The following is a 20,633-nucleotide window of genomic DNA, read 5'->3' on the forward strand; positions in this document are numbered from 1 at the left end:
AAACATACATGTGCTCTGAGGGGGGAGTGAGCACTCCCCTTAACACTCGTCACCCCCTAAGCCCTGTCCCCTTTCCATAAAAATGATAATAAACAAAGTTTATTATCGTTTTTGTGGAAAAGGACTGCAGCTGACGCTGCTGGCGGGGGGCGACCCTCCTCCGCCCTTATTGAGGAGCCACCCCTGGTTATTTGTTACCTCTATGTGGCCTAGGTAATAATACATCAAGCAACACTACAGTCCATTAAATCAAACACAAAAAGCACACTACTTGAAGTCCTATGTGTTAAGGTGCTTTAATATGGAATAATGAAAAAAGGAAGAAAATGAAATTAACAAATTGCGTAGGATCACACAATTTGGTTCAACGGGGAAGCCTGGATAGATCATAGGTTTTCTTATTTCACTCTGTGCGATTCGGCCACTAGATGGATATTTCTTTCTAACCCACCTCAAAGGTTACTGCTGTATCTTTAAATATTTACACATGAGGTTATAGGGGCAGAAGCCACCTAAAGATTTGGCTCATTTGGGGTTCAAGTAGAGCTTGAGCCAGGCATCTTTCTACGGACTTCAGTGGCTTGCTTAACTCTACAACTGATGCGGTTTGGATAGCAACCTTTACGCCCCATCACTTTCTAAAGCCTCCAGCCGCCACTGCAAATAACTGACTTGTCTTTTGTTTTACGGATGACGTCTGCATGCGGGCGCAGGAGGAGGGGAGAGCAAGACTGTTTCTAAGTTGATTTTTAAAAACGACCTCTTCTAAAAAATAAAAAAAATGACACTCGCAGCAATTTGGTAAAATGTTTCTGTTTCTTAAAGGAATATGCTTCTGAACTTTGAAGAGCCTGTTTGTTGCATGATTTGTATGTCAGCAGTTTTATAGTTTGGATCGTGTTGGGGCTGTTAGAGCCATGTAAGACCATTGGCATGGCTCTTCCTGTTAATCTGTTATTCCGCACACGCTCACCCTTAGCAGGGATACATACACACATGCACTTCTACGAGCAGTCTCTCATGATACAGATACACACGCATGAAGACTCGCACATACAGTTTTACACAAATACACACACACACACAAGACAAATGTACACAGGCATGCAGACATAGTGGTAGTCTTCCCCCATTACTCTGGTGTAACCAGGATCTCTGATCCTAAAAGACTGCCGCACGGAGTGTGACGCCAGGGGTGACGCTTCCCAGCAACCACAGCAACTCAAAAGAGAGAAACCCCTGGCTCCGCACTCCAGGCTGTAGTCATTTGGAAGCAAAGAGCCTGATTCAGCACAGTAGTGGATGATGACTGCCACACCCCCAGGGCAAAGGTAAACTGCACTGGAGTAGAGAAGACTACGAGAATGAGCACTTACCACTGCATGAGTGACTCCAGCCAGCAACCGATAGATCAATCTATTCTGCCACACCTGTGAAACTTATTAGCCGGGAAGTGTACACAGGCAGCAGTTCCTAAGACTGCAGCCATACCACACATCCTAGTGCAGTACAAAATTATTAGAAATAACCTGAAAATGGCATATTTTTGCCAAAAGGACTAACAATCTTCCCTCTACTCATGCATACAACAAACCTAAGTGGAAACCACTTACATAAATAGTGGTTATCTGAACCTCTGGCATGGATCTGATGGATTCCTACCAGGTTTAGCTTGTCTATGCCAAATGGTTGGTCCCCCTAGGTAACTGCACAAAAGAGCAAACAAAATGGATGGGCTGAACTCAGAGTAGTTACCAATGGTCAAATTAACTGAAGTATTCCCATCTTTCAATTTTTTCTTTTTTTTGCTAAGATAGGGTATCACTTCAAACCGGCACCAGTGTTGAAATTTACACCCTGGCTCTTTTAACTCACGTAATATGGTTATCTAATGCTACCTCAAGACTGCACGGACATCCATCCACCATGGCAGCATCTGGCAAGTAGGAATGTGATTCAATCATCGGCTCAGGGCTGTAGACGTTTTAAATAACCTGCATCTGCAGCATTCAGGGTGTTTATAAACATCTTACATAATCATTTTTTTCAGGCTTTTTTAACTAATGACTTTTTTAATAAATCAAAAATGTTTCTTCCAATCAGGCTCTCAAGGCATACGCAGCACCAATTTTTGAACTATCCATTAAGCTTCATTAAAGCATCCTATCCTGAAAGCTACCCTTATTGTAGTGGTCATTTCAGCCTTTAGAGCTAGCAAAATGCAAACATTTATGCTATCTAAAACCATATACGAGAACTCATACAGGTTTCCTTCCCTAGCAAATCTTAGACTCATATGTTAATCTGTCCATTCACTTACTAACCTTTTTTTCAAAACCCTTCTTCTCCATCATAAAGGGTTCTTAATACACTGGATGTCAGGAAAGTGTTAAGATTTTATCTAGACAAAACTAAGGGCCTGATTCCGACCCTGGCGGTCATAGACCGCCAGGGCCGGGGACCGCGGATGCACCACCAACAGGCTGGCGGTGCATCCAGGCCAATTCTGACCGCGGCGGTAAAGCCGCGGTCAGAAAAGGGGAACGCCGGTTTTCCCCTGGCCTGAAGAATCCTCCATGGCGGCGCTGCAGGCAGCGCAGCCATGGGGATTCCGACCCCCTTCCCGCCAACCTGGTTCTGGCGGTTTTGACCGCCAGAACCTGGCTGGCGGGAACGGGTGTCGTGGGGCCCCTGGGTGCCCCTGCAGTGCCCATGCCAATGGCATGGGCATTGCAGGGGCCCCCTAACAGGGCCCCACAAAGATTTTCAGTGTCTGCATAGCAGACACTGAAAATCGCGACGGGTGCAACTGCACCCGTCGCACCCTTTCCACTCCGCCGACTCCATTCGGAGCCAGCATCCTCGTGGAAGGGGGTTTCCCGCTGGGCGGGCGGGCGGCCTTCTAGCGGTCACCCGCCAGCCCAGCGGGAAACTCAGAATGACCGCCGCGGTCTTTTGACCGCGGTACGGTCTTCTGGCGGTTCCCGCTTGGCGGGCGGCTCCTGCCGCCCGCCAAGATTGGAATCACCCCCCAAATGTCTTAGGAAACATCAGCATATATTTTTCAACTGAAGGCTCATTCATGCAGATTTAACCATGTTCAAAGGGTGTAGATGAAAAGACTCTTGCATTTTTCTATATTACCAAAATGCTAATGCAACTTTAACTTGTACATCAAAGCTAACTTTACCAAAAGTAAAGCAGTGACTGCAGTTGTGTTGACAAAGATGCCTAGAGCAGAGCTCTGCAGACCTTTAGAAGACATTTCTGCCTCGACTCAGGTTCCACAGCTGGCACCCAAGCAGCTCAAGCGCCCATCAGGAAGCTCTTTACCTAGAGCATGATTTTCTGTTCCATTCTACCATCTTTTTAAAGTGTGGGCTTGCTATTCTTCTATTCACTGTTTATGACAATGAATGAAGATCGCCCAAAGGAGAAGGAGGAAGGAGTTACTTATCTACAGTTCTAGGCGGCCTTCAGTGTATTCTTCATTGAACTCTCCCTCTTCCCTGGTGGAAGGACCAGCAAAGATATTGTTTGTTAGGGAGGTTCCTAAGATTCCATATAAACTTTAGCAGAGGTAACTATGGGTGACAGTGCATGGTGGGATACTGGTGGTTCACGTTTTTGTAAAGTAACAGTGTCAGTTTAAAGTGCTAAATGCTGCAGTTTATGTGGCCTGTTTTTCCTCTACACAGGCTTTGAAGAAAAAGGCAGCACAGCTGGGTACGTTCAAGCTAAGAATGTGTGCATTTATCTGATTTTGCTTACAAAAGTATGATCCATGTGATCAAAAGTGCAAGTGCTAAGAAAATATGGTAATGCGTTTCAGCAACAAGCCTTCCACTGACCATAAAGTGAAGGTGAGTTAAAAAGAGTCATATGGCCCACCCTTTAGTTGACACAGAGGAGTTACTCTACACACATTTTTATGGCATCATGGGAAAACAAAACCACTTTTTGCGGAATATCACTAGTTTTTCTTTTTCATTTATTTTTCTTCAAACATCAGAATCAGTAATCTTTTGTAAATACGTGTAAGGGGAAAAACAATCAAACAATAATATACCTGTGACAGTAAAGCACCCGATCTCTATAGGTAAGGGACACAATCTCTATCAAGGCAGTATTATAAGTCAGTATAATGCTTTTGATTATCCAGAGATACTTCATAGAGGCTGGCCTTGCAAAATCATAAAAATATTAGTAGAAGACATGCAGGTCGAGTAACTTAAATAATCTACTCAACCTAACCGTAATGTACTTGACCCATAAACGGGTCTCAAATTGCATGATCTTAAGCAAACAGTTTAGAGTCAACTTTAAATTATGATGTGGTAGCATATTGTCATCTACACTCAGTACATTTTCAAGAAATGTCCAAAAACCTTTCCAGTAACTTACGATATAGTGTATTAACAATCATTTTTTTTCAATTTTATTGCACATCAACTTGTAAAGTATTCTGGTTTGTTTTCATCCTATTACCATATTTTTTTAATCACAAAGAATTAAAAAAAATGGGCTCTCAGAACTACTGAAATGTATTTTGAAATGTTTGCACAGTTGACTTAGTTGATTAAATGTTATGTGTTAGGAAAAACCTGACACCCTATTTCGTTTTTTACAGCAGGTCACACAGTTCACCTTACAAAGTCATGGAACTCTGCAGTCACAAGGAAAAATAATTCTAAGACAAACTGACTTCTGACCTGTGAATACATAGCAAATGTGACATAAGAACAAGATTTAAAGGCATCTTTCATTGCCCCTCCAGTTTTCAAATGAACAGAACACCTGTTCTTTGTCAACTCACCAGAAGGGGCGAGTAAGTCCTAAAAATAGCTTAACCTGATCGAATAAGACTAGCCACAGCGAGTGGTTGAGTAGATTTTTCAAGCCCTGTAAAGGGGATCAATCATATACAATATTAGACATTTCCCTAAATGTTAAGTACACAATTCATTTCCCCCTTGAGGGTGTCATATCTAATAATCGAAAGTCAATATTCTAACTTTAGTCATAACAACCATAAATGCCACTGTTTTTCATATCAAGTACAATCTTCACACTAGCAACGGATATCATTAGTTCATCTCACATTATATATATTTTATTGTTGCCCCTTCCTTAAATAACTCGTTTACATCCTGATATTCCTTAAAAACCTAGATTTCCACCACAAAAGAAACAAAAAGTATATATGATGAAAAAAGGTATATATAATAAATGTATCTATTGTGTGCAGGACATTTCCAACCCAAGTCTCTCATGCATAGGCCAATTATTCCCCACTTGATCAAATATCAAGTATTCCTTGGATCCTTTTCATTCTTATATTGCCACCTTCACAAAATCCCAAATTTTCACATTTATTCAATACACTGAGCAGATGTCCACTATTTCATTGTAAAAAAAACATGTAACTCTGCATCAGAGTTCAACCCCCACGGGGTTTCAGTCCCCATCAAAATAATCCATCTGGATTCTGACTTTCTGACAGCTAACTCTTGGTCTCTTCCTCTTGGTGCTCTAACGATGTGATGGATCCCAAAAAAAACACTGTGCTGTTTTGTCTTCTCCATGGTCCTCCCATATGTTTGGCCATGGCATATGTTATGTCCTTATTTTGTATAGCCCGGATGAGCTGTAAAGATCCTAAATTTAGGTTTATTAACTGTCCCCCGAATATACCTTATCCCACAGCCACATTGTAGGACATACACTACAAACGGTGTTTTAGAGTTGATGCTGTTTTAAATCACAAACCTTCTTCCAGTCATTGATTCAAATTCACCTGTATTCTGTCCAAAGGTACATACTTTACATCTCCATTTCCAGAATCCCTCTGACGGTTCGACAGCCAGTTAGAATCAGTATTAGGAACATCTTACATTAAACTATGTACTAAGTAGTCTCCTAATGAGGCTGTCTTACTGTAAGTTACCCTTAGTTGCAATGGTAATGCTGATTTAAGGGTCTCATCCAGGCTCAGTATTTGTCAATTCCTCTGCACAACGTTTTTCACATGAGCATTGGACTGATCAAATTCCATGATGTATCTGTAAGGTGTCTCCTCAACTCCTCTTGGTTCAAACTGTTCAAAAGTTAACAATTCTTCTCTCTTTCATGATGATGCCCTCCTGAGAGCATCCTCCAGGGCACTGCCTGGGTACACTCTAGCTTTAAATCTGTCACACATCTCCTTTACTTCACAATGGAATTCTATTTTCTCTGAATGATTTCTTCTTGTGCTAAGCAATTCTCCATACGGAATGCTCCATTTTAGAGCCTCTGGGTGTCCACTATTCGCATGCAATAAATTACAGCAGCTAGTAGGTTTCCTGTGGATGCAGGCACACACCTTTTCCACCTCGATGTATACTATGATGTCTAAATACGTGATACTCATTGTACTGATTCCATACATGAATTTCAGTTTTCGGGAGTTATTTTTCCTGATTTGGTGAAATTAATTAGATCTTCTTCATCTGAGGAACAGGTCATCTATAAATCGTACCCATAGTACGATACGTTTGAGGACTTCATTATTCTCCCTCTCTGTATGTTCAAGGAGAGTCAATGACTGAGATCTTAAGTAGTACTGGCATGCCTCTATTCCATGTGTGTGATCAATCAAGGTATTTAATGAAACATCAACTGTAGCCTTAAGATATCCCTTCTTCCAGGGGATATTATTTATACGATTCAAGAAATCCACTGAGTCTCTGTTGTATGAAAATATCACTAGTACATATAGAAAAAGGAAGATAGCTATGAACCTTGAGGAATTTTCCAACAAAGAGCACATGGCACTAATTATTGGCCTGCCTGGTGGAGTGTTTGCATTGTTTGCATTTTTACGTACTTTGGGCAGGTGTCACAGGTTGGTCATTCCTCCAGCAATTATATTTATAATCATCAATCAAGCATCGTTCATGCCAGTCTTGCAGTTTCAATTAATATGCTTTCGCATATTCCTCCGTAGGAGTTTTTTACTTAACATTTGATAATTATCCTTATCCCTGAGCTGTCTCATTGCTTCCTTGACATATTTAACTCAATCCATTATTACGATGTTGCCTCCTTGTTTGAAGGCTTGATGATTATTCTTTGATCTTTCTGCAGTTCTTTCAGAGCTCCCCAATCTTCCTTACTCACGTTAGTTTTATACCTTCTCTTTGTTAGTTCATGTGCATCTCCTTCAATCGTAGCTATTCTGGTCAATTCTTCCACCATTATCTCCTGAAAATTATCTATTTTGTTCCCTCTAGAAAATTGAGGGCAGAATAGTGATTTTGGTCTATAGCCACTCTTTGGGGATACAGTCAGTACTGAGTGCAGCCACGTCATAAAGATCTTTTACTGACAAGTTATCCACTTCTAGAGTGGTAAGAATACCATGTGGTTCTTGTTTAAGGCTTACTAATGTTCTCAAGTTTTCCAATCCAGCTGTAGAAATTTTGTCGCCCAAATCCAAACATATAAAAATATGCCTGTGAACAGGCACACTCAAGGATCCTTCAATGAAGTTTATTCCAACAAATCCAGCCCCTGCAACGCGTTTTGGCACTAAGCCTTGTTCACGCACGCCGGGAAGTGCTACAAAACACCATTAAATAACACGTGAATATACACACCCAAGCAACATAGTAGAAGGACTTGTAGTACATTAAATGCACTGTAAATAGGCAGCCATATTGGACTGGTAAAACCACAAGATAATGTGCAAAATAATTATACATTCCTAAAGTACTTTTGGAACTGGCTGCTCAGTAATTATTGACAATGATCATCCATAATATCTAATGGAATTCCCAGAACAATGTATTCTATAATACAAAACACGATAAATGTGCACAATAAAGCATAAAACCAGACACTCCTAAAGCACCTTGCATGTATCTTGAAATAAACAAAAGTATTTATTTAAGCAAATATCTTATAGCATTGCGAAATGAAAGCTCAATTGCGCCTGTGCAAGTAGCATAACAGTTTAATTGAAGCCCTGATAAGACGTATTGGCTATGTTTGTTACAAGATATTATATGTGACCATATCTCTTAGAATAACATAACTTGAGCCCCAGAGAGTTAACAACATAACAAGAAATAGTATAACCGAAAATTATGTAATAACAAAATGTGTATCTATAAAACGTAGCCTAAATGGGCAAACTTTTAGATATAAACAAAACAGCAGCAAGCCTACATTACTGTATGTCCTTAAATCATAAAAGTCCCCCTATACACAAGAAATAATAAAGAATGAAAATAAATATACAAATCAGTATCACCCAAGTGACTCCAGTGAGGGCCGGAAGAAAAGGGTAGAGTGCCCCAGCCAGGGCCCCCTCTCGTGCCAAGCACGTCAGGTGAGAGTCCCTTCCCTCTCCTCCCTGAAATAAAACAAAACAGTAAAACCGGTAACACACTTCTGCAAAAAGAGTATACACATTTACAATTATATACATTATAAAACACTAAAGGCCTCCAAAATGTATACCTAATCCAAGTGTAGGTGTAATTCCTCATCCAAGTTCAATCCCCCTTGTACCTTGGTATTATGTAATATGATTATTCCTGACTCCAATTTTCTCAATGCCAAGGTCCTGTCCCCACACCTGGGATCCATAGCAATATGGTCAATACCAATGTGTCTCAGAAGATTCCTACCACTGAAATGGTGGGTTTTGAAATGTCGAGCAACTGGGCAATGATCATCCTCATTGCTAACAGCTCTTGCATGTTCTAAAATTATTTTCCTTACATGATGTATAGTACTGCTCACGTACCACAATCCCCCAGGGCATTCTAGAATACACACCACAAAAGCTGTACTGCATGTGATGAACTTGGTGATGGGTCTCTCTGTCTTCTTGCCAGGGATACTGATTTCCTTAACATTGGACGAGTGAGTGCATGCTTTGCATTTGCCACGCATATAAAATCCAGGCATGGATTTATCTAAGATATTTACACTCATATCCTGACCCCCAATATTACTTTTGACAAGGAGATCTCTGAGTGATCTGGTCTTATAATATGTTATTCTGGGTCTGTTCCTCACAGTGTCCTCAATCACTGGATCACACTGTAGGAGACCCCAGTTCCTGCCCAGAATTTCACAAATACCCTTGGCGTTGTAAGTGGTAATCAATCTCACACCAGTGTCCTCGTTGTTGGTTTGCTTATCGAGCTGCTTCTTACAATAAAAGAGAATTTCATATGAGAGTGTGAATTTATCACTCGCCTTGTCTAGTACCCACTTGGGACATTCACGTTGGGAAAACTCGTTCAATATAATGGTCTTCTCTTGATCAAATAGCTCACTTATTAATACTCATATATCCCCCTGAACCAGCTCACGGGATAATGCTTAAATATATCGGGCAGAGACACTAAATATACACCATGGAACACATGGAGACTTACCCAAACCTTTTCTGGTGTGCAGTGCGCCCTCCGACTTGTTACAGTACCGGTCCTATGCTGGTACTCCAGTTAGATGCCAGTGCCTGTTACTTAGCCTAAATACGTGCATCCAATTGTGTGCCTTACAAGCGCTATTTTCTGTTGTTGCTCTGTATCTGAGTTATGCAGCGCATCCACTAAACAGCTGCAGCTTCCAGCACACAACTCGCTACAGTTACCAGTAGTGTGCTAGTACTCCAATGAGTTGCCAATGCTTATTGCTGAGCCACATGCTCTTTATTCAGTGTCTTATGAGCGATGTAGATCTTTGTTACTCTGTGTCAGAGTTATGCAGCGCGTCTGCCGGACAGCTGCAGCTACAAGTACATATAATATACTTGTGCCACCTAATACTGTGTCTACCTTAGATCCATTGCATGTTCCATAGTTTGGGCCATCGAGCGCACTTCACCGCTCCTCCTCTGTTGATCTATGTAAGTCGTCAAATGATTGAAATTCTAATGGGACACTGGCAGCTCAGTACCTAATATGGCTCGTAGCAAACCAAACGGTGCAGAACCAAGCTGCCACAGTGGGAGTGGCGCGTGTAAAGGGGTGCAGCTCTCAAATTAAAATATATGAAACAATGCCTGCAAACAGATGTTCAAGCGCATTAAAGGATCCTTCAATGAAGTTTATTCCCAAAAATCCAGCCCCTGCGATGTGTTTCATCACTAAGCCTTGTTCACGGATTGGGGTGGGGGGGTGCTACAAATTGGCAATAAATAAAACATTAACCTACAGAACCAAGCAACATAGTAGAAGGACTTGAAGGGGAAGGCAGCAGAAAGAGTAGCCGAAAGAACCTTGGCTACAAAAGTGTTATTTTCAGAAGCTAGCATATCTAATACCACTAGCAGCAAAAGTAAGGACGATGGCACGCAGCCCGGACAACTGAGTAGATTAGAGAAGTTGTCAAGACTTTAATTGAGTAAATGGTGGGACATAACCTAACTACAAAACTATTTGAACTCCAATATGGTTCTGAGAGGTCTAAGAATGTTTATAGTACCTACTTATGAGGATCCAGATCCCTCTATGAGTGATGAATGGGTGGATAATCTAACAAATTGTTCCAGAACAATGCTGACTATCCTAATCAAACATGCATGGTCAGACTAGGAGAAGGCCTTGAAAGAAACAGCGGAGATTGAAGTATGGCTTGGAACCCAACAAGATCAGGAACAAATAAATAAATTTATAGCTGAAATGGAAAAAAGACTGGACAAGTTTGAAAGTGACATTAAACTCCGTGAACAAAGTAGGTTTGTCTGAGATGCAGCAGACTATCAATCAGGATGTATTTTAACTTTCAACAAGAAATTTGATCATATTTACAACACAAACAAAGGACAGATGGATGAGAATGTGGTCATCTCATAAGCAATCACAGACAAGCAATTAGATGTAAATGACACGGATACATCAGAAACGGAGGACACCAGCCTCTCAGAGGGAGAAAGCAGAAAGATTTTTTCTTACAACAATTCCACCTTTTGAACAAAGGGCGGAAGGAAAATCAGTCATTGAAAGGAGGATCAAGAAGAAGAGGCGTAGGCAGCAGAGGAAAAAGAAAAGGAAACAAAGAAGGCAAAGATTTTGAGGCAATCCCCATGGGAACGAGTAGGGGTTCAAAGCAGAAAGGACAAGGATGGCAGGTAATAACACAGCAATAAATCACTTGAATAGAGTGCTAACACAGACAGAACTCTAAGTACTGAATTTAGGACTTTCATTTTGCCATACTGGACAATTTGACTTGGTGTCCACCAGGATTGATATATTCAAGTTTGTATGACATTTGAGGCTCCAGAAATACTTTAAAGTCAATGAAGGTAAAACTCGTCAGAGTAAGGCATTTTCAACCAGCGAAGGATCTCCCACCAGCCGAGGTCTTCTGTATGCGGGGTATGGTGGCTTGTGCTTGTTGAGCAGAGTGGAGAGGTCTCGTGGGGGAGTTGATGGTGATGCAGTGGTTGAGGTAGGTGGGTCCTAGGTCGTAGAGGGCCTTGTAGGAGTGGATGAGGAGCCTGAAGTTCATTCTCCTCTCAATAAGGAGCCAGTGGAGGTCTCTTAGGTGATTGGAGACATAATTGTGCAGAGGAATGTCCAGGATGAGTCTGGCATAGGTGTTTTAATTGTGCTGTAACTTCCTAAGGTTCTTCTGGGTGCTACCGGCATAGAGGGCTTTGCCATAGCGGAGTTTGCTGGTAACCAGGGAATAGGTTACAAAATGATAAGATTTTGTTTGACTAATATTATCTTCCTCTTGCAGGATACATTACATAGGCAGATACAAGGGACAGCATTGGGTACCACCTTGGCTCCCAGCTATGCAAACTTTCTCATGGACTGGTGGGAAGAGCAGGTATCCACTGCACCCAATCTGGTTAGGGATATGGGATGTGTGGTCTTCTGGCTACTCTTTGATGACTTGTTCCTAGTCTGGCATGGGAATGAAGATGAGGGAATTAATTTTTTTGAAAAGCTCAATGACAACGCTTTGAATTTGCAGTTTACAGCCAATGTACATAGGGAACACATAGTACTGCTGGTTATAGAAATAATGGTTGCTAACGGTAAGATTACGCCCAGATTGCATTATAAACCCACTGCGGGTAATAGCTTATTGCACACGCAGAGTAGCTCCCCCAACCATCTGAAATGGAGTACCCGGTATAAGGAGCTTGTTCGGGCACTTAGAAATTGAGGTAAAGATGTTACATTTGAGCAAGAGAAGACCATCATATTGAACTGGTTTTCCCAATGTGGTTATCCCAAGTGGGTACTTGGCAAGGCCAGTGAGAGAATAAATTCACGCACTCGTAATGAAATTGTCTTTCATTGTAAGGAGCAGCACGATAAGCAAACCAACAAAGAGGACAGTGGTGTTAGATTTATTACCACTTATAACACCAAGGCCAAGGCCATTTGTCAAAAATAACATTGGGGGTCAGGACATGAGTTTAAACACCTTAGATAGACCCATGACGGGTTTTGTGGCAAATGCAAAGCATGCACACACTTGTCCAATATTAAGGAGCTCAGTATCCCTGGCAAGAAGGTAAAGAGACCCATCACCAAGTTCATCACATGCAGTACAGCTTTTCTGGTGTATATTCTTGAATGTCCGTGTGGCTTGTGGTACATGGGCAGTATGATACATCCTGTAAGGAAAATAATTTTAGAACATGCAAGAGCTATTAGCAATGAGGAGGATCATGACCCAGTTGCTCGACATTTTAAAATTCCCCATTTCATTATTAGAAATGTTCTGAGATATATTGGTATTGACCATATTGCGAAGGATCCCAGGGGTAGGGACAGAACCTTATCATTAAGAAGATTGGAGTCAAGAATAATCATATTACTTAATCCCAAACTACCACGGGGATTGAACTCAGATGTGGAATTACACATACACTTGGATTAGGTGTACATTTTGGAGCTCACTTGAGTGTTTTATAGTGTATGCAACTGTAAATGTGCAGTCAATGATTATGCTGAATTGAATACTCTTTTTGCAGAAGTGTGTAACTGGTTTGTTTTATTTCAGGGAGGAGAGGAAGGGACTCTCGCCTGGCATGCTGGGCACGAGAGAAAGCCCCGGCAGGGGCACCCTACCCTTTTCTTTCGGCCTTCACTGGAGGCACTTGGGTGATATTCATTCGTATTCTTATTTTTATTATTTCTTGTGTGTAGGGGGACTTTTATGAAGGACATACAGTAACGTAGGCTTACACATTTTGTTATTACGTACCTTTTGGTTATACTATTTCTTGTTATGCTGTTGACTCACTGGGGCTCAAGTTATGTTATTCTAAGAGATATGGTCACGTATAATATCTTGGAACGGACACAGCCTACACAGCTTCTCAGGGCTTCAATTAAACTGTTATGCTACTTGCACAGGCCAACCTGGGCTTTAATTTCGCAACGGTATGAGATAGTTACTTAAATAATTATTTCATGTGTTTATTTCAGGATACATGCAAGGTGCCTCAGGGGTATATTGTTTTATGCTTTATTTTGCCCAATTATCATATTTTGTATTCTAGAATACGTTGTTGTGGGAATCCTATTAGGTATTACGGGTAATCATTGTAAAAAATTACTGAGCAGCCAGTTCCAACAGTACTGTAGGAATGTATAATTGTTTTGCACATCATCCTGTGGTTTTACCAGTCCAATATGGCTGCTACATTTACTGTGCATTTAATGTACTAAAAGTCCTTCTACTATGTTGGTTGGGTGTATAGGTTCACGTGTTATTTAATGGCATTCTGCAGCAGCCTCCCCAACCCAAATGCGTGTACAAGGCTTAGTGCCAAAATGCTTAGCGGGGGCTGAATTGGTTGGAATAAACGTCATTGAAGGATCCTTGAGAGAGCGTGTTTGTCTGTTTACAGGTGTTTTGCATACATACATGAATGTTATTTCTACTCATTAGTTTTAAATCCTATGATTTTTCTAAACTTTAGATTGCCTTTTTAAAAAATCTAAAAATGACTTAAATCTGGCTGATACAGACTGTAGTTTTACTGACATTATTTTTGTGACTTTCACAAGGTTAAATGGAACTCCAGTATTGAATCTTTCATAGACGTACATGAAGTAATCCCAGACATAAGGTGGGAATCCTAAATAGTCAATCTTAATACATCAGATTTCCAATACAGCAACCAATACTGAAAGTAAATTGGAACCAACCATGGATGTCAAGTAGCCCATCCACCTCATTTTATGTCCCAAAGTCCAGCTAGTCAGAGAGATGGGCTCAGAACTCCAACAATCCACACAGAGAACTGTTAAAGTTTTGTAGTTTGTCTCCTGGAAATATTGTTAGCACTGGAAGTAGGGTGGGTGCAAGTAAATCTAAGAAAGATACCAGAGATGAACTGTTGTTACAGATAACTTTATTTTTCTTGAACACTAGATCTTTCATTGAGCCATGTGATTAAGATTACAAGTAGCAGTGCATTTCATTAGGCATAATGCAGAAGTGCAAATGAGGCTTAACTTAATTAAGTAGATTGGATAGCAACACTTGTCCAACCGCTGTCTCTGATTAAAACGGACTGTCAAGAAACAGCACTTCTTGAAGGTGTTCATAAATCCCCATGTTGCAAGTTTACTTAGGTCTGTAAGTGGTACCGGCAAAGAGTGCAACAGAGGTTGCCAGGACTCTCATCAAGTGAGCTTACATCTTTTGTCATGAGTGAGGAAACAATTCAGTGTGAGATGACCTGCTTTGAAATGGGAGATGTTTAGTCTGGTTAGAAAATTATACAAAAAGTTGGTCTAACTTTCAGAACTGTTACAAAATTATTAAAAAAATATTTTGACTTATGGAATGGACTGGTTTAATGTAAGTAATTTTTAAACATTGCTTAATGTCTAAGGAATGCAGAGGCACTTTTCTCTGTCGCGGAAGGTTGAGCGAAAAAAGGCTGCAAGTTAAACTTTTCTTTTAGGTGGAATGACAAAGGAACTTTTGGAATGAAACATAGGTTGGTGGGTAAGGTAACCTTGTAATTATAGAACGTCTGCAGAGGTTATTACAGCTGGAAAACAGTCTTCCATGAGAGCATCAGAACTGGACATCTGTAAAGAGGTTCAAAAGAACTTCTGATGAAAGACCCTAATTCAGTGCTCTGCATCGAGGCCTTGAGTTATTTGATAAGTGAAGGAAAAAGTCTGACTAATCTCTTCTTAAATTAATTTACTATTCTTGAGGACAAAAGAGCATGTTTAGATGGTGGTAGTAAGATACTGGATAAGGCTACTAAATGAACTATTATTAAATTGTAGAAAAATCCTGCTTCACTTAGTTGGAGTAGAAATGGCAACAGAACCGGATGCAGAATCCTTTCCACTTCAGTGTATATGTTTTATTCACAGAATCAGCCCTTGCTGCTAGCAGCATATTAAAACATTATGGAGGTATATTCAGCCACCCAAATTCTATGTCTGAAGAAGCCAGCCAATTAAGTGGGTTGTGATCTAACAATCGTCAATTTGAAATGTCAGCCGGACTCTTGGTGAACGTGCTAAACCTCCTTCTCTACTACCCTTCGTTCTAACACTCTAAAAATGATTTGGCTTTTTGCATCGCTGTATACTCCTAAGATAAATATCAGGCTGATAGAGAAATGGTCAGGCTGGTAGAATATCTTGAAGATATTGGTCTCTAGCTTAAAGAAAGGTCTCCATTTTTAAGTATGAAACAGAGAATGAAAGGTAAAACCTGGCGATTTTTTATGGGGGGAGGGCGCATGCACAGCCACCCAGAATATGAAAAAATGTGATTGTAAATGTTTCATGTGTATCAGTCCTTAACACTCCACCTACCTTCTACTGAAATATACAGTATTTATCCAACGGTTTAAATATTATTGGTTTGACTTTCTTTGAAAAAAAATCCAATCACGCACTAGGCTTGACATAAAAATGAGTCAGCAGCAGTCCACGAGGGTGGCAGACCAACACTGTCAATGAGGCACACCATTTTTAGGTGGATTTGCACTTGTGATCAAGCTAAATGCTGTCACTCAAATTGCAATGCAGACAATGGCTGAAATGGGCTAACCTCCTGGACAACGCTGATAACTGTTTTAGGGTGGAAGCAAAATGTGAATGTCATTTGAACAGATCAGTGAATGAAGAGGGCTGACCCAAAACCCTAGTTTGTGTGTAATTTTGTATTGATTTATTACATCAGGTTAGTGTGACAAATCTGTTTGTAGATCACACATAAAAATTAGGAGCTGAGTCATATTCGTTGTTCCTCCCCTCAACTTCCAGGAGAGCACTCGTTCTTAAGTAGAAGATGAGGCTAATGTACTAAAAGAGAGGCTGAAAGACAACTTGAAAACACAAACACTAACTGTCGGCACACTGCTGCGCATGCGCCTTACCTTTCTGCCTGGTAGCATTGCTTTGAGTCCGAGTGAAACCCATCATTACCCCACTGCAGCGGGCTCTGTTCAGGAACCTCCATGTGGCCACTGGCAGTGTCATGTTTCTTACGTTCCTGCAAGGGGAAAATAAGTTTTGGAAGATGGATTGGTCACATTATGTATCAACAATTCTGAAGTTTCTTTTAGTGTGACCATGTTTGTAGTTGCAAAAATAGCACTCCTCTGTTTCTTGACCTAGAATATCTGTTCTTGACCTAACATAACCATATGTTGCCCCTCAGGGGACATACATTTCTGCGGAAACTAACATAACGGAGGCTGCAGACCTGTTTCAGACCTCACATAAACTAGACAGGCTATTTAGCCACTAACTTCACAAACAGCCACCTGTCACTGCACGTGGGAAAGGAAATGCTTTTCTCTTGCCAGTTAGAAGTGAGGTGATTTGGGGAACTGTGCGTGCATATTAGAAGTTGCTGCAGGATAGGCTTGAGGTACAGCAGCATAACTCTATTTAGAGCGCTTTTCTCTTTTTTTACCACCTCATCATCTGAAAAATAAGAAAAGCTTTTATTCTAAAGTACTCTTAAATAGCTACCCTTTCTCATCCAAAATTTGTTTGAAGAAAACTAAGAGCTAAAATCTCCAGGCAGACTTTGACTTCAAGTTTATTTTGAACCATGCACCTGACGTACATAGTGAATGATTATAAGTTATCTCGGAGGTGCCTGCATACATTCCTATTATTACTGGTGTTACCATTGGCCCGACGTCAATAAAATCACAACTGCACAACAACCCACAATAGACTGATAAGGTCCAAGGTTCGCAAGCAGTATCTCACATCAAGCACTGTTGCCAAATAGACCCCATGTGATCTGACTCTTACACCTTATTCCCCAATAGCTGGCACTCATTCTGTTACATTAAATTGAATTAGCTTGCAGTTATGAGTGACTTAAAAATCAACACTGGTGAGACATTTTCTAGTTTTGCACCTACACAACCAAATATTCCATTAAGTGCAAATTACTCAGATATTCAGTCATCCTACAACAAGGGTCAGACAACTTAATCACAAGGCAGGATTGAGGAACCAGCTAAGAAATGACAGTGGGATCCTTGACCAAGGTGAGGATGGTGGGCTGATCCCACAGCGAAGACCTGCTCCCCCTGTTCACCCACATGAGCCAACTGCAGAGAAACTGCCCAGCTGTGATCACTAGCGCCCGGCGTGACCAACAGTTGCAGGCACGGCCTGGCAAATGACTTACAAGCATAACTAAAAATGTACACTTGGCGGCACATCAGCCCTGGATGGCGTTCCGGCCCGGCATCGGCTTCAGGCTCATTCTGGGCTCTGCCCGGTGGACTGTGGTACTGGCTGAGGCAGTCTGGCGGCAACATGGGACCAGGTTCCAGCACACTCAGAGGTGGCCGCGAGGATGGACCTCAGCACAGACTCGTCCTTAGTCAGACCGACCGGGAATTACAGACAATAGACCACATATGCAGCGGACCTAAGAGGACCATTGTACTTCACAAGTCGGGCGCCCAATACTTCAGCTGTTGGTACAGCCTACTTCAAGCTTGCACCAGGGAATCCCTCACTGCTGGAGATGAAGTCTCCTTGACAAGTGCTTTAATGGCAGCGGCCCCCACCAGGAGAATTACTTCACTCACCCCGCTCGTCACTACTGGCAGTCCTCTAGAATGCAACAATGTTATGGAGACAGGTGCCTTGGAGCTGGCCGCAGTGCAACATAGTATCAGCTCCCCGCTGCATGTGCCTCAGGACAGCTCAGGTCAGCGAACCCCCTCAGAGGTGGCAGCAGCAAAGTCTGTGCTTTGGCTTTTGCTTCAGCCCCGGTTTTGGACTCGGGTGACAAAACCGTGAGTACTCCAGGTATACATGGAGGTGGTGCGGGAGGGAGCCGCGGTGCAATGGATATTATAACATCGAGGGGGGGGCCTGCTCTGACTGCTGTCTGTGATTCTAACTTGTTGCTGCATGCCCAAGACATTACTGAAGTTTAACCTATTATCTTTGTGCCGAGTTTAACAACTGTCCATGCTGATAAAGTTGACTCTGCACACTCGGACTTGATTATGAACATTAATTCAGGGGCTACGGACGAGGCTTCATAAGGCATCCATGAAAGGACAGCAGTTGCTAAGTGTTTGGGTCAACCCTAGAAAGCTGATAGTGGCATCAAATGGAATTTAATGAGGCAAGTGGCCAGCTACACAGGTTAAGAACCAGAATGGCAGCAGTAGTCACAAGGGCAACTTATTACATGGCTGGGCGGTGACACTGGTAAAGCAAAAACTTCGATATTTCGTTTGTCTGCTACTAATATTGAGGCTCAATCTTCAGCCAGGGGGGACATACAGCAGAAAACAGGATTATCCTCTGCAGTGACATTTAAAGATGCTGGACTATCTCCCACATCAGCCTTGATTCCTCTGGTGACAGCCATCCTCCTACCTGCTCCTCTCTTGAGGGCTCAGATGACCTATTAGCTGTGAATGAAACTCAAGAGCCATCTCTGCGGGCAATTGTGCAGTTATTACAGGCTCAGCGGGCAGAGGCATAGAAGCACTACGCATAAATCAGAGCAGATAATGCAGTAATCCAGCAGTCAATGGTAGAGGTTAACAGCAAAGTCACGTCTCCTCCAACAGAAGTGGCAGAGTTACATCAACAAGTCGCTGGCACAGAAGAAGTGGAAACGGCCAGAATAAAATCTATTAATCTTCAAGGTCAGCTGACTTTGGTGCAGTCTAAAATTGAGGATTTCGAAAATCGCCAGAGGAGGAACAATGTGCACGTGTTTGGAATATCAGGAGGAAAGGAGGGTGACAACCCCTGCCAGTACATAGTGCAGCTGTTCGGGAAGGTCTTCCCTGAACTTTTGGACTGGGACATGGATTCACAGATCCAAAGTGTGTACAGTCTACATTAAATCGAGACAAAGCCAAGACTTCTTTTATCCCACGTACAGAACATCCTCGTCCTATCCTAGTGTATGTAGGTAACTATCTGCTGAGGCAGGCAATATATGTGAAAGGTAGACAGGATTCACCAGTGGCAGTGGATGCTTTGTCGATTTTGGTCTGTTTGGATTTCAGCAAGGCCACAATGGTTAAGCGATGGAGACTGCGCCAGTTGACTGATCCTCTAAAGGCAGTCGGAACACAACTCTTCTTGCAGGAGCTAACAAGGCTCAAGATAACCCATAATGGGCAGACCCAGATATGTCTCATGGAACAAGATGCCATGCTGGCTCTCAGTAATTTCAAAGGTTCTTTGAAGTGACCAAGATGCGGACTATCAGAATACTTGTATTGAATGAAGCTGTCCTGAGCATATTTAAGAATATTTTAGGTCTGGGCTTTTATGCCTTTTCTTCACAGGGCTGCTTTGTTTTTGATTTTGTTTATGTATTATAGGGCAATCTGGGTGGTTGGTGGGTGCCCAGGTGGCACAGGGAGGTTGTCTCTCAGGGCTGTTTAATGTCAACAGTAGACTGAGGGTGGGGATGATTACCCTTGCTAGACACGGGGGTGGGTTGGTGGTGCTGGCCGAGGCCATGTGTGGTTTTCGGGTGGGGCATATGGCTAACACACATGGGTAAAATACCCATACGAGGCAGGTTGGGGGGTCAGTGGGGTGCAACTAGTCAGATTACTCAGATTAATCAGAGGTTGCCACTTAAACTGACATTATAGGAGGTGCACATACGCATTGTTTTTTCTAGGACAGTCTTTTTGAGGCTGGAGATTATGTAATATGAGTAGATTATGATCAGATTTAATTGTATGTGCTGGAATGTATCTGGCTTGAACTCCTCCAATAAACAGGTGGTACGGGAGGAGATTAAAATGCATAACTCACACATAATAGCATTAACAGAGACACACTTCGTCTATAAAGATAGTCACTTGTTCAAACAGATGGGCTATAATCTGGTTGTAAGCACGTCTCACCACTCTTATAAGAGGGATGGCTATATTGGTTGCGAAAATCTGCCTCCGATGCTAGGGGCAAAGGGCGATTGGCCACCTCCTGGTAATTTGTGCCACATATGGGCCAAATCAAGATGACCCTGAGATGTTGTAAACAATGTGGATTTATCCAATTGGCCCAGTGAAATACTATTAATGGGAGACTTCAACTGTGTAATGGATTACGCAATAGATCCAACTAATCACCTTGCTCTCCCTCGTATGGTTAAGA

General features: G+C 41.9%; 1 protein-coding gene across 4 annotated transcripts in view; it reads right to left on the minus strand.

Annotated features, from left to right (window-relative positions):
* Window positions 1–20,633, minus strand: part of GCDH (glutaryl-CoA dehydrogenase) — a 183,147-nt gene that overhangs the window by 116,709 nt on the left and 45,805 nt on the right. For 2 of the 4 annotated variants that reach the window (XM_069231968.1, XM_069231969.1), the window contains exons 2-3: window positions 16,391–16,506; window positions 8,297–8,398 (exon numbers count right to left, since the gene is read on the minus strand). In XM_069231968.1, coding sequence (XP_069088069.1) covers window positions 8,297–8,398; window positions 16,391–16,506 — 218 coding nt within the window. The remainder of the gene's footprint in view (window positions 1–8,296; window positions 8,399–16,390; window positions 16,507–20,633) is intronic. The other 2 variants (XM_069231970.1, XM_069231971.1) reach the window with 1 other exon arrangement.

This window comes from Pleurodeles waltl, chromosome 4_2, assembly GCF_031143425.1.
Source record: "Pleurodeles waltl isolate 20211129_DDA chromosome 4_2, aPleWal1.hap1.20221129, whole genome shotgun sequence".
Classification (NCBI taxonomy): Eukaryota; Metazoa; Chordata; class Amphibia; order Caudata; family Salamandridae; genus Pleurodeles; species Pleurodeles waltl.